The sequence below is a fragment of the Stenella coeruleoalba genome (genome assembly GCF_951394435.1).
Source record: "Stenella coeruleoalba genome assembly, chromosome: X".
NCBI lineage: Eukaryota > Metazoa > Chordata > Mammalia > Artiodactyla > Delphinidae > Stenella > Stenella coeruleoalba.
In genome coordinates, this window is record NC_137152.1 from 84,335,447 (window position 1) to 84,349,766 (window position 14,320).

The window sequence follows — 14,320 nt, forward strand, 5'->3', positions numbered from 1 at the left end:
GATTTGGAAGAATGGAGGAGGAAGCTTGAAGGAGATTCTGAGCTGCTTGGCTCTTGACATGTTGAGTTTGAGGTCCTTGTGGGCACCCAGGTCGGAATGTTCAACAGAGAATTGGAAAATAAGACTAGAGCTGTGGAGATTCAGAACTGAAGATAGAAATTTGAGAATCATCAGCATACAGGTTATCACAGCCACGGAAATAGTTGAGAACAGCCAAGCAGTAGGCGTGCAAACAGCCAAAGATGAAATACTGGAGTATGAGAACAGCAAGAAGCAATGACCAGCCCTCTCAGAGGGCTGAGAGAGGAAACTGGAGAACTAAAGCCAAGGGAGAAGAAAATTTCAAAGAAGGTGTGACAGCTCTGACAGATGTTACAGGAAGTTATGAAAGATTAGGACAGAAAAATGTTGACCTGACACACAGCAAATAGGAAGGCAGTGGGAGGAACATGAGATGGAATGAGGGGGAAGAAGGCAGAGGATAGACTGCAGTGTGTTAAGGAGTAAATGGTAGCTGTGAGGTGTGTAAATGTCTAATAAGGACATCCCTTTAAGAAATTTGATGATGAATGGAAGGAGGGCAATAAATCAATAGCTAGAGAGAACTTCAGGGTCAAATAGAGGGTAGTTTTTACTTTTATTTTTCATTTTGAATGGGAGAGACTTTCCCTGTCTCCCCTCTCCTCCCCTTTTGTTCCTCCCTCTCCCCCTCTCCTCCTTCTCCTCTTCCTCCTCCTCCTCCTCCTCCTTCTTCTTCTCCTTCTCTCTCTCTGAAAAAGCTGAGGTTCAGAGAGATTCAGCCACTTGCCGTGGTTACATAGTTTATAAGCATGTTATATGCCAGCAGGAAGAACCCAGTTACAGCAAAGAGACTGAAAATATAAAAGAGAGGTGATTTTCACTTGACCTTTTTTGTGAGTGTGGACTCAGCAAGATGAGACACACAAAATGGCAATCTGAAGTTCCAACCAGGTCCATGTGCTAAAAGTCTGACAGACTACGATGATTGGTCTGGTCATATAATAGCTAATCTTCGTTGAGCAGTTACTACATGCCAGACACTGAGTTAAGCACTTTATCTACATTAACACATATAATTCCCACAACAACCCTATGAGGTAGGTACTGTTATCGCCTTCATTGAACAGATGTGAAAATTGAATCAGAGAAACGTTCAATGATTTATTCAAGGCCACATAGTTGTTGTGTGCTGGATCTTTCAGAGCCTTCAAATGAACCCTTAGAGGAGGAAACTGATGCTGAAGGAGATGAAACCATTTGTCCAAGAACCCATATCTAGTGAGTTGTAATGTAAGCCCAGGCTCTGTCTGGTGCCAAAGCCACTCTCTTAATCACTACACTGTCATGAATGTAGCTATTAAAATAGACAATACGTGCACATTTTTCTAGATCCAGCTCTGTAAGGCAAAATGTTCCCTGAACTTAAGTAATAGTAAAACTTGCCCTTATTCCAGGGAGCTGAGAGCGAGAGCATGTACTTCCTTGGTAATGTACACGGTATAATGCAGCCAGGGCATTTGTAGAAAGCATCATGGTGAAAGGAGAGGCTGAGAAAAACAGAGCTACTCAGGTGGGGCAGCAATAGCTGAGTTCTCATGTGACTTTTTCAGGTGGCTTTATGACAGCAGTAGTACTTTGTTCTTCCATGAAGAGAATGCTCTGTGAGCAAGATAGCCCTTGGCTCAGATGTCCTTCCTCCTTCTGGCCTAAGATTTGATAACAAGTTCTTCTGATGCCACCAGTCCAAGTTTGTAGACTGTAAATAAGCGCTATCCTAGATGTGAAGTATAATGAAGCAAGGAATGTGAGGTGGGAAAGAACAGCCTAATTGCTATCCCTTCAGGGATGACTGGCTCTCTGGTGGGACAGCATATGGAGCAGGGAGAGGCAGATGGTTGTACTGCCAGAATCCTTGCTCCTGGACTCTCTTGTCACTACCAGAGTTTTCATTTGGTGATTGGTTTTGAAATATAGCTTGATACTGGTCTTCCTATTTAGAATATTATTAATGTTTATTCAGATTGCTATCATTCTTTATTCAGTAATGCAATTTACCAGGTTTTGATGTCTTCTGAACTTTGGTTCTGTTATACCCAAGGACCAGCTTGGTTATGTGTGTGTGCATGCACACGTGTGTGTAAATTTTATTTGATTTTATAAGTTCCCTTCCAAGTCTATTTTTCTGTGGTCAACAGGTTAATGGAAAGCAAATGAATAGAAATGTGGTATATAATAGGTCATATGAAAAGTCATGCTTTCATTCTACATATACATACTGAGCATTGCTATGTACCAGGATCTGTGTGGGTTAGAAAGTTGTGTAAGATGCAGTCCCTGCCCTCAAAGAGCTTGTTCTACATTTCTTCCATTGAGCAAGGGATAATACTAGCTGGGTTCCTAACCCCTTGGTGGTTCCCATGTTTGGCTGATTTGTTTTTCACCAGCAAAGCAGCCTAGGAAGATCTTTAATCCCAACATAGTGAATTTGAATTTAAGATTTTGACAGCCCAAAATGACAAGATATTAATAATAATTACAACATTGATAATAGTAAACTGAGAATGGTGAGAGGCAAGTGGGGACACATGTAAAGGTTCCTAGGAGGTGATATGTTCTGGACTAAGTTGGGATATTTGCATGGCTCAGTGAAAAGGAAAAATAATGTTAACAGTCAACATTTCAGCTAGAAGAGTGTCAATTCTTTGGTGACAGGTGGGGAAAGAGGCTTATGGGAGAAAGTAAAAGGAATAAATTTTATTCACTACCTTTCTTCAACATAGAAAATTAAAAAAAAAGTATGACTGTGAAATTTGGGAGAGCAAGTGGCCCTGCTAGTGGATTGAGAGGAAAGAGGAAGACAGACCACTGGCTCTCCAAAGAGCAGAGCAAACTGAAGAGAAGATGAAGGCGCTGATAGCCTCAACAACAACTGAAGAAATAAAGCCCTTTCTCTGGAAAAACATATGTATAAAATATTTAACTGACATTAAATATTAAGAATTAATGAAAACACCAAAACACTTTATGTAGGAAGTTTTTCCCCTTTAGAAAATATACTGTTTTAAAACTTAAAATCATTTCATACGTGATCCAGGGAGAAAGCAGTGTGGATCTCTAGCGGTGAGTACTATCAGAATGAGGTAGATGGAAATGACCTCCAAATGAGTCTCTTATATTGCCTCCTGCCAACTCACTGTAAGAAGGGTCAAAGTTCAAGAATTCCATGATTGGAATGGATTGCTAGGTGTCAGACACTTCTAGTGAGACCCGCACCCCCCACCAAACTTGTGTGGGAAGGGTGAGGAAAATGAAAGCTGTTTGCACCGAATTCTGACACCCTGTGTCTCCCTTCTCCACTTGCTAGCTCCAATGGGGAGGGAGAGTACCTTCCACCTGGCATTGCTTCTGAGTAGCTTTGTGAACTCCTTTGGGCTATTATGTTGGCTGGTACTTTGGCTTCTTTGGCTCCCAGCACCAGCTGATGCCCTGAGCTGAGTCCCAGTTGGGCAGGCTCTATTGCTCAGTGCTATAGCTGTCTCCAGAGCATTGTTCGTGAGACTTCCAACAGGGCAGATTTGTGCAGTTGACCCATCTGGACAAGGTCTATAACAAGTAGAGCTCTGTGCAATAAGCTCATCTCCATAGTCCACCCCCCCCGCTACCCCCGCCTTCGGGCTGCAGCAGCCTGACACCCCAGCCCCACCATAGAGAGTATCAAAGAGATACTCTCTGCTCCTTTCAAAGGGGTATTGCTTGTGGCCTCTCATTGATTGGCACTACCTGGGCAGAAATGGGAAAACAGGGATTCTCTGCCCTCTCAATTTAATCTCCTTTCTTTAGCCAGTCCTTTAGTTTTAAATCTCCTTGGCCACCAGAGTCATAATTAATATTTTCAATAAGGTTAATTTCTGGTCCAGCTACCCTGATCAGCCCAGAATGCTCTCCTCAAAGCCAAGAGACAAGAAGAGTATCTCAGTGAACAGGAAAAAGCAGCCAAGCTCAATAGGAAAAAAAGGGGGAAAGAAGCTGAGCTCTTGGTTTGACTATAGGATTTGCTTTGGTCTTTGGATTTATTGACTTTCCATTTTGAACACCGTTTTGAGAAAGGGAGTAGAGGAGGGAGGGGAAACGAGGAAGATGAGAGAGAGAAAAAGAGAGAGAGAGAGAGAGAGAGAGAGAGAGATTAGACTCACATAGTTAATTATTGTAGGTCCACAGAAAAAGTCAAGATGTTAGAGATCATTTGATCACGTCTGTCTTCCAGTTGTTTAGCTCAGCACTTTAATCTTCCCTTTTTCAGTTCTTCACAGTGGGTCATTTCAAGGGACTCAGAGTACCAAGCCCATGCTTCCCCATGTCCCAGTGGTATGTCAGGCCTGAGATGAGCCCTTCACACCCCCTCTATTCTGACATTTCTGGTAGCTTCAACTGACTGCTTCCCCTCCTCACTGTGGAAGGAGAAAGGAAGCAAGAGAAGGATTAAGAAATAACTCCAACCTTCTAACTTCCACAACTCCATCCTGAGATTGGCCAAGTCAATATTTGTCCAGGATAGGGGTCCTCTATATACCTAGTTCCTCCCTCCTTTAGGAACCTTGAAGCCCACTTTATCCCAGACGAGGTTACATGGCACTATTATATGCTCACTAAAAGGAGCAAGTTGGAAATGAGGGGTCCTGGGAAATAAAGAGACTTTGGAGAAAAAGAAGAAACAAATAAAAGCACAGCTAACAGAAGACTCCCTGAGGACTGTTTCTGTATTGTACTCCTCCTAGGTCCTACTGCTTTGGATTTCACTTTTCTTAAAAGGTTTCTAGCATCGCTGAGTAACTTTCTTGAAGACCAAGCATTTTTCTCTTTTTATACTCCATACCAGTCAAACACACCCTGCTGCCATGTTAATTAGTTAGGGAATAAAACAAATATTTCTGAGACCAGGAAATTCAGGTAGATCTGGAAGGGTGGTCTCTCTGAGAGTCCAAGATTTCTGACCTCATTCTGACAGTATTGAGCTTCCAAGGAAGCTTGAAGACCTCTCTGTTGGGTCATATAGCAATGCCCTACCCCAGTGCAGCCGATGACTGTTCCAACCTTGCTGAGAGGTGGGGAATCTATCCCCTTGCCTTCCTTCCACAGTCAAGGAAACCTGACTGGGTCACACAGGACAGCACTTGTGGATGGGAAAGACTCCCTATTTGAGCCTGTGGTAGAAGGTACAGAGGGCACAGTAAAGGTCAGGCTCTGGGTGGGACGTGGCAGGGCAAAGATTGGTACAGATTAAGATGACAAATGCCAGAATCTAGTAGCAGTGGTCTGAATAGTCTCCACCAGAGAACTGAAAAACAGAGAAGCTCCTGTCAGGGAAGAAGGTCATCCTGGCCCCAAGAACATGTCCAAACCTTACTCTCATGAGAAATGGGATAGTATGGAGAAAATCTGAATTAGGGTAGGTAAGCCATCTTTCTAAGTAAAGCCACCATTGGCACCCTGCATTGTAGACCCACATGGCTTTGGGATTGGCTGTTGAAGTTATGAGTGGGAGATCAGGGAGGAACTGTTCAAGCCTTTGATGGAATCTAATGCAGGGGGAAAGCCCACCCAGGAGGAAGCAGGAAGCCAAGAGCTGGACTCTTTAGCTCCTATTCACAGTGCCTGGTGGATATCTTCTGACCGTAGCACTTTATAGACAACCCAGTAGAAGATGTTGAAGATGAGGAAAGTGAAAGGGAAGACAGCCCGGGAGATGGTGTCAATCCTCTTGGCCTGGTCCACGTAGAGTTTCCGCATGTTTTCTCCTTCCCTTAGAAGAGGGGCTGGAGGTTGGGGGCTATAAATGCCAGAACCTTCCACTGGACCTCCATCCCTTGCCTGCAGGCAGTGGCCCAGGCCATAGCCACGGAAATAAAGGCGACTTTCTCGGGTGATATCTTCCTCCTGGAATTACATGGAAGAAAAGGCAGAATTTGAGGTCACAGCTCTAAGGCAGAGGAATAGAGACCAGTCCACACAAATATCTCAGGTGGTGCTATGCAGACAGGGTGGCTGGGTACACAGGCCCACTGCATGTTTTTTTATGACCACAAAACTACTCATGAGATAGATGTATGTTAAGCAGCTATATGTGGTATGGATGGTATATGTTATGATTCCATTTGCAGATAAACCCCGAGCGGCCTTTTTAAAATGCATAACATCATTTAGAGCCATCTAAAACTCAGTGAAGTGCCACCTCACTGCAAGAGGGACATCTCAATGTCAAGTTATCTCTGACGGGTAATAAATAGAATAAACAGAACAATGAAACCTTTAGAAAGCACAGCTGAGATATTTAGACTTGGGAACTTGACTTTAATGACTTCCAAAAGCTGCAAAATTAATTCTGCTTGTACATAGTATCTTAACAAAAATGTTTATCTCGACTTAAAGCTGAAAATTCCAAAAGTTTCAAATAACCTAGTGGGCTATCTGAATTATCGTAAAGGTGATCATGCTCTTGCAGATACGTGTGCTTCTAGGGTAACATTTATTACCCAATACACATTCCATTCATGTACAATATATGCATTCTGATGAACACATTAACACTGAAGAGGTAAATTTTTATATAAGCATTAAGCAATGTAGCAGACTACACAAAGTTTGTCTAATAAATGACAGCTGAAAATCTTAAGTAGCTATAACACAGCTGAGAGCCAGAAGGTAAGGCCACAAAGATAGATAGAGATCTAGAGAGAGATGGAGAGGGAGAAGGAGAGGGAAAAGGAGAGAGAGAGAGAGAGAGAGAGAACCAAAGCCCCTGAGTGATTAACAGAGAGAACTTTACTCATATAAGAGCCTTTCAGGGCCCCACTCAGAGCCTATTTACTCTTGGTTTCTATATAACCCAAACCTGCCCAATTTTGGCTACTTCTAAAGGACATACTGCCATCAGAAGTAGTGGTTCACAGCCTGGAAATTAGACAGAGGACAGGTAAGTATATACCAAAACCTAGAAATACTTCATTCAAAGATGGTTATAATTTTGTAAAGTATTGATGTTTACAGGAGTAAAAGCTTCAGCTATGTAAGAAATAACCTGAAGTGAAATGCCCCCTTGTGGGATGGTGCCAACTATCTTCTCAGTTTGTCCAGGGCTGAGGGCTTCCTGAGACTAGGGCTTTCAGTACTAAAACAGAATAAGGCACATGTATGTTGAATGGATGTGACAGATATACATAAAATGTAGATAAAAGTAGATTTTACACATGCTATGCAGTTAGAAGGACATCATAGGGTGTTTATAATGAGATCTCTGTAGCTATAGTAACCCACTGAAAAGTGGTTTAATCGATGAGATGTTGGTGTGGTGGGCCCCAGTGAGCCTTGATTATGACAGCACTAGAAGGCCTAGCCTGTCACTGGGCATCAGAGGCAGACAAGCTTAGGTCAGAGATTTATCAACAGATTCCACCTCTTTCTCTGCTTCCTGTGGGCTCATAGTACAGACGTGGGAAAGGGCATCGGTCTTGCTCACTGCTGTGTCCCCAGTGCCTAGCACAGAGCTGGCATCCAATAGGCACCCAGTAGACATTAGTTGAATGAATGAATGGACTGATGAACCACATGCCTCAGAGTAAAGGACAGGGAACGGCTTTGTTCTCATGAAGCCAGCCTCCTCTCAGGATCTCAGACTGAAGAGTCTACTCAGAAGAGAATCTTAGCTACAGAGTACTTGGCAGGAAAAGCAATTACTCCTTGCCCCACCGCTGCACAAGGGCGTGATGCCCTTCGGCCTTTAGAAAGAGTGGCACCTTTGGCATAGAGAAGGGTCTCTCTAAGTTTGCCCACCAGAGAGCCTTGCTATTCAATCCTCGATTTTTCCAGTCTTTGTGAAGAGAGTTGTACATGTGTAGGCCAGAGGCAATCCACTCCTGTGGTGGTGCTTTGACCCTGAGTTGTTGTGGTGAGGCAGCCTCAGTTCTCTCCTGAAAGTTCTTTACATAACCTGTCACCACAGGCCTTGGCTCACCTCATCTGTATTCTGTAATTCATTTTCACACTGTTTCTACCAGAGAGGTTGTGCTGGACCCATTTTATAGATGAAGAACTAGAGGCAAACAAAATATCTCCTACATAAGTGAACAATGAGGGGGTAAATAAAATGATTTTTCGTTTTGCTTTCCAGTTCAGAGTCCCTCAGACTCCCTGTTCGCTGCTGCTCATCCTGATCCTCTCAGCTCTCCAGCCAGAGGATACAAGCATGGAATATATTTGTTTGCAAAAATCTCTGAAAGAGAAAGTTGAATCCAACTGCTCTTTCTGTTTCTATAGATCTAATTATTTCCCCTTTTCTCCAATCACAGTAAATCTAAAGGGAATTATTGGGAAATATTCCAAGGCTGGAAAAAGCTATTTCACACAGGAGAGAAAATATGGCCAATAGAATGTCATCCTTGGCTCTTTTTAATTTTAACATGTTGCACCACTTGTAGTTGGGGGAGCAAACATGAGTGGCCTAAAATTCAAGGGTGGGGATCCTGGATTTGGGTATTACCTATTTAGGCGAAATTCTGAGGTGTGTGTGTGTGTGTGTGTGTGTGTGTGTGTGTGTGTGTGTGTGAGGGACAGTGGAGGCTTAAACTCCACTTTGTGGCTTCCATGGCTGTTGAAATAGAACATTTCTGTGGCAGATATCTATAGGGGAGGAGGGCTGGGGAGCTAGAGAGGAAAGATATTCCAAAACCAAGCTGAGGCGGGAATGCACGGTGTGGAGATGGGAAGGGGGGATAGATATTGAGTGATATATATTGAAGTGAGAGAGGAAATTGGAGAATGGGGGAGGGTCTTGGGGGATGGAAAGAGGCAAGCAGGGTTCTGGGATCAAGCGCCTGAGAGGATTTGGCAATATTTTGAAATTTCTTCCATTTCTCAAGTTATTCTAGTGATAATGGTAAGGCTCTTTCTCTTTCCATCTTGAAAGAGAGCCCTTGCCAATCAGCCTGCAAAGGTTGGTGGAGTAGATTCTGTGGCTGCTGTGTCCAGAACCTGGTGCCAGGGCCTGCTGAGATTATAAAAAAGGAGAGACAGACTCTTCCCTGTGGGGTTTCTAGACTAGCTGGGAAGACAAAGTGGAAATGTCTGGGGGAAAAAATTGAGCTATTGGATTGCCCAAAAACCCGAACGAACTTTTTGGCCAAGCCAATATTTTTAGACCGTGACATGGAAGGAGATCACCATGCTGTGGAGATGGGTGGTTGAGGAGAGATTTGAGAAGAACAGAATGAAGTCTGGAGCTGGGTGAACAGCTGGCTGGCTTCTAGAATACTCCTAACTTGTTCTTGACTAAGGGATCCCTGAAAATCATATGGATTCTCTCTCTCCCTTAAGAGGGCTCCACTCAAGACTAAAAACTGCTGCTCTAGCTGGAACAGCAGGGCCCAGAGAGAGGTTCTAGAAATGGATTAACCCTGCATCAACTTTTTCAACCTGCTCAGTGACCTCTAGGATTCTGCTACATTTCTTCTGGGATGGCAGTGGCTTTAGGAAACTCAAAAAGGGATAGGACTAATGGCACAGGTTTTGGTTTTCAGGTTTTATTTATATTAATCATAAGCCCAGTCCACTTTGAGGCAGGATCCAGGTGCCTAAGCAGGGCCCAGGCTGATGTTATAACTTCGCAAATATTGAGCACGGGTTATGACAGACTTCATTATGAAATCAGGATCACCCTATACATGACCAGGAGGGGATAGGCTGTGGGCAGTTGGAGGTTGGAGAGGTGCAGGGAAGGGGGCGGGACTAGTGTCAACCTGGAGTAGCTCTACAGTAACTGCAGCAGTCTTCTGTTGCCGGGACACCCACACAGGCAATCTAACTGGCAAAAGGACTCTGGAACTGGTTGGCAGCCTGCTCTTCTTTCCCAAGGTAGGCATTGAGAAGGCATCAAGATAAAAACCCCTATAAAGATAAGATTTTGGTACCTGCGGGCAGGCTTGACACAGCTAAAAAGGAGGTGGGGACAGTTAGCTTAGAAAAGGGTGCATCTACTTTTCTTGCCCTTCTGCCAAGTCCATATATTTTTTCTAAGTCTCAGCATTGGATAGGAAGGCTTTTAGGTCTCTTGAAGAATCGGTCCTACTCAAGGAGATGTAGTTATGGATCAATCCACTAGAGGGCGGGTTTCCCAGGACACAGCTCAAGGACTGAAGCCAGGCAAGAACTGATAAATTCTGACAAACCACTAGATGAGGCAGGAGCCCTGCCCTCAGCAGAAAGGGACCTTAGCAAGGAACATGAAATCCCGGAGGATAATTTTAGTGCAGACATATGGTAAGGGTACTCCAGGAGCAGCTGAAGTGGGAGGTGGGATGTTAAGAAGAGAGAAGAACCTTAGTGCTACAGTGGCCCCGACAGGCTAGAGCCAGTGGGCTTAGATAGAACATTGTTTCCTCTCCCCCAAGAGGTCATATGTGCCTGCCGCTTGGCTTTGGAGACTCCAGATAAGGCAGAAAACAAGGAGTCAGAGCTCATGACAGGCCAGAGCTCTGTGTGTCTGATGATTAAGTGACCAGTATGTAGCTCAGCAAAGGCTTTTAGCTTTGCTCATAATTGGGCACTGGCTTCTGTGAGAGTGGCCCAGGCACCTCTGTTGTCACGGCAACATACCTAGCACCTATGGTCTGGGTAACGGTGGGGAGGAAGAACTGCCTCTGTTGTCATGATGACAAAATCCCTGCTCTATTTCCCCAGGTGATCACTCTACTGTAGAAGAAATGGGGTTAACAAACAAGAGCGAGGGAGAACAACAGCTCATGCCCAACAACTCTGATGCGCCCAATGAAGATCAAGGTGAAGAAATCCAACAGCCAGAAGAGGCAAGTGGTGGTTTTTCAATTCCAGTTTAGTTATGGGGACCCTTTTATAATGCTCCCCTAGAAAGGCAACAATGCCTGATCTGAATTCTTAACCACCAAACAGTATATGACAACTTGGGGTACCTTCCTCCTGGGTGGGAGGAGAGTCAGGAGCAACCACTAATTATTCTCAAAGCAATCTCATGTTAACTAACTTGACAAGGTTCTAATATTGGCTAACATTTTTTCAGTGCTTACTATGCCCATGCTCTTAATCAGTCTGCTAGACTGCCCTACAGGAATTAAGGTCCCATTGGACAGAAAAAGAAATAGAATCAAAGAGGTTAAAGTACTTAGCTTATTTGTGACCAGCTTGGGACTAGAATCCAGGGTCCTGATTGCCTGTCTAGTCCTTGCAGCCTAGGTCAAGTCTTGGTTTGTGGGAGGAGTAGTAGGGAGGAAGGAGTCCAAAGGAGAAAGGAAGTGGGCCCCTCCCTAGTTATACTCACCATGCGTTGGCACCTCTGCCTTCTTCGAAGTCGCATGAATTCCTTATGCTGACGGGAGACAAAATTGACAGCAGCGTACTCCAGCAGGGCAGCGAACACGAAGAGGAGGCACACAGCCATCCAGATATCAATTGCCTTCACGTAGGACACCTGCAACATCCACCAATGGAGCAGTCAACTTTCCAGGAGTCCTTCCATGGCCTGTCCAGTGAGTTGCCAACCCATATCAACTGCCTGCTGTTCTTCAGTTTTATCCTGAATTTATTCTGGTTTTTAAAGAAGCTTCCCATGATATATCCCATTGTCTGAAGGCCCATGTCAAAGAGATCGGGCTACCCATCATCCTTCACCTCTCTGCCCTCTCCACCCTCCTCTTCCATCTGCCTTTCCTCCCTACACTTCTTTTCCTTTCTTTCTTTCTTCTTTCCTTACTTCTGCTTCTGCTTCTTATTATTCTTTTCACTCTTGTCTTCTGATTCTTTTCCTTCAATAAAAAGCAATGAACATGAATGCTGTATTTGTTTGCCTTCTGTTCTCTCCTAGGGTCAACACAGCTGTGGTGGTAATTGGGTGGGGTGCGTTATTCCCATGTGAGACACATGAGGACATTGGAGGCCTTGAGGGGAAAAATCTTAGCCAAGATTACCCAGTGAGAAGATAGCAGTAGGGCTTGGGGATCCTGGGCTTTCAATTCAGTGGTGCTGCCCTTTACCTAGGCTGTAGTATCAATATCAGACTAGGAGGTCCTTCCTTTCCTTCCTCCAACCCTATTCTTCCTTGACCTTGTGATTTTTTTCCTGCTGTTTTTTGTGAGAGACCCTGGTGGGGATTTAAACTGAGTGGTGAGTGAGTGCCTCATGTCTTACAATGAAGAGCAGAACAGGGCAGGGATCCCAATGGAGTGTACAAATCACCGCCGGCTATGGATGCGTCTCTCATTTCAAGGCACTGCTGGCTTCTGCTTATCCATTCCTTAGTGCTCTCCTCTACTACCTGCCTTGGTAGCCTTTAAGTACAGTCAGCCCTCTGTATTCATGGGTTCTGCGTTTGAGGATATGAAGGGCCTAATGTAAGGGACTTGAGCATCTGCTGATTTTGCTATCTGCAGGGGGTCCTGGAAGCAATCCCCCACTGGTACTGAGGGATGACTGTACTTTTCTCTCCCATTTCCCTTGTGAAGAGTGAATGCTCACTTCTCCTGAAGCAGGGTTGTGGCTGGGTGGGACCAGAAGGGAGGCCAGAGCTCAGGTTTATGAAGTCCTTTCACTTCCTCAATCAGATCACCTCCGTACATTGTTTTGAGCAGCTGAGCTCACCTTATGGGGCTCCCCAGCAGGAGTAGGACTAATGACAGGCAACTTTTTTCATCAGCCTCTGCTATGTTGGACAGTGAGGTTGCTGCAGATTCCAGGTAAGGAGCAGGTCTCACTAGAGAAATCTTCCACCTCAGTGGTTCTTAACCAGGGCTGACTCCCCCCAACCCCACCCCACCAGGGGCCTTTCAAAATGTTAGGAGACATTTTTGGGTGCACAATTTTGGGGTGGTGCTGGCAACTGGCATCTAGTGGGTAGAGGCCAGGGAAGTTGCTAAATATCCTACAGTGCATAGGACAGCCCCTCCCAACCCACACATTAAAGAAAAATTATCTCACCCAAAATGATGATAGTGCTAAGATTGAGAAACCCTAGGAAGACACTGGAACTCACCAAAAAAGATACCCCACATCCGAAGACAAAGGAGAAGCCATAATGAGATGGTAGGAGGGGCGCAATCACAGTAAAATCAAATCCCATAACTGGTGGGTGGGTGACTCACAGACTGGAGAACACTTATACCATAGAAGGCCACCCACTGGAGTGAAGGTTCTGAGCCCCACGTCCGGCTTCCCAACCTGGGGGTCCGGCAACGGGAGGAGGAAATCCTAGAGAATCAGACTTTGAAGCCTAGTGGGAATTGATTGCAGCACTTTGACAGGACTGGGGGAAACAGAGACTCCACTCTTGGAGGGCACACACAAAGTAGTGTGCGCATTGGGACCCAGGGGAAGGAGCAGTGACCCCAGAGGAGACTGAACCAAACCTACCTGCTAGTGTTGGAGGGTCTCCTGCAGAGGCGGGGGGTGGCTGTGGCTCACCGTGGGGACAGGACACTGGCAGCAGAGGTTCTGGGAAGTACTGCTTGGTGTGAGCCCTCCCAGAATCTGTCATTAGCCCCACCAAAGAGCCCAGGTAGGCTCCAGTGTTGGGTTGCCTCAGGCAAAACAACCAACAGGGAGGGAACCCAGCTCCACGCATCAACAGTCAAGCGTATTAAAGTTTTGTTTTATTTTTTTTGTGGTACGCGGGCCTCTTATGGCCTCTCCCGTTGCAGAGCACAGGCTCCAGATGCGCAGGCTCAGCAGCCATGGGTCACGGGCCTAGCCGCTCCACAGCATGTGGGATCTTCCCAGACCGGGGCATGAAGCCATGTCCTCTGCAATGGCAGGCGGACTCTCAACCACTGCACCACCAGGGAAGCCCCGTGAATTACAGTTTTATTGAGCTCTGCCCACCAGAGCAACAGTCAGCTCTACCCACCACCCGTCCCTCCCATCAGGAAACTTACACAAGCCTCTTAGGTAGCCTCATCCACCAGAGGGCAGACAGCAGAAGCAAGAACTACAGTCCTGCAGCCTGTGGAATAAAAACCACATTCACAGAAAGATAGACAAGATGAAAAGGCAGAGGGCTATGTACCAGATGAAGGAACAAGATAAAACCCCAGAAAAACAACTGAATGAAGTGGAGATAGGCAACCTTCCAGAAAAAGAATTCAGAATAATGATAGTGAAGATGATCTAGGACCTCGGAAAAACAATGGAGGCAAAGGGGCTTCCCTGGTGGCACAGTGGTTGAGAGTCCACTTGCCGATGCAGGGGACACGGGTTTGTGCCCCTGTCTGGGAAGATCCCACATGCT

General features: G+C 45.3%; 1 protein-coding gene across 2 annotated transcripts in view; it reads right to left on the reverse strand.

Annotated features, from left to right (window-relative positions):
• Positions 1-3,534: 3,534 nt before the first annotated feature.
• The window catches only part of LOC307181017 (glycine receptor subunit alpha-4), a gene marked incomplete at both ends in the record, with an annotated part of 30,852 nt that continues 20,066 nt past the window's right edge, over positions 3,535-14,320 (reverse strand). The window contains 2 exons of one of the 2 annotated variants that reach the window (XM_079911752.1): positions 3,535-3,624; positions 11,363-11,512. In XM_079911752.1, the coding sequence (XP_079767878.1) occupies positions 3,535-3,624; positions 11,363-11,512 (240 nt within the window). Of the gene's footprint in view, positions 3,625-5,565; positions 5,956-11,362; positions 11,513-14,320 lie in introns of those variants that run through there. The other variant, XM_079911753.1, reaches the window with a different exon arrangement.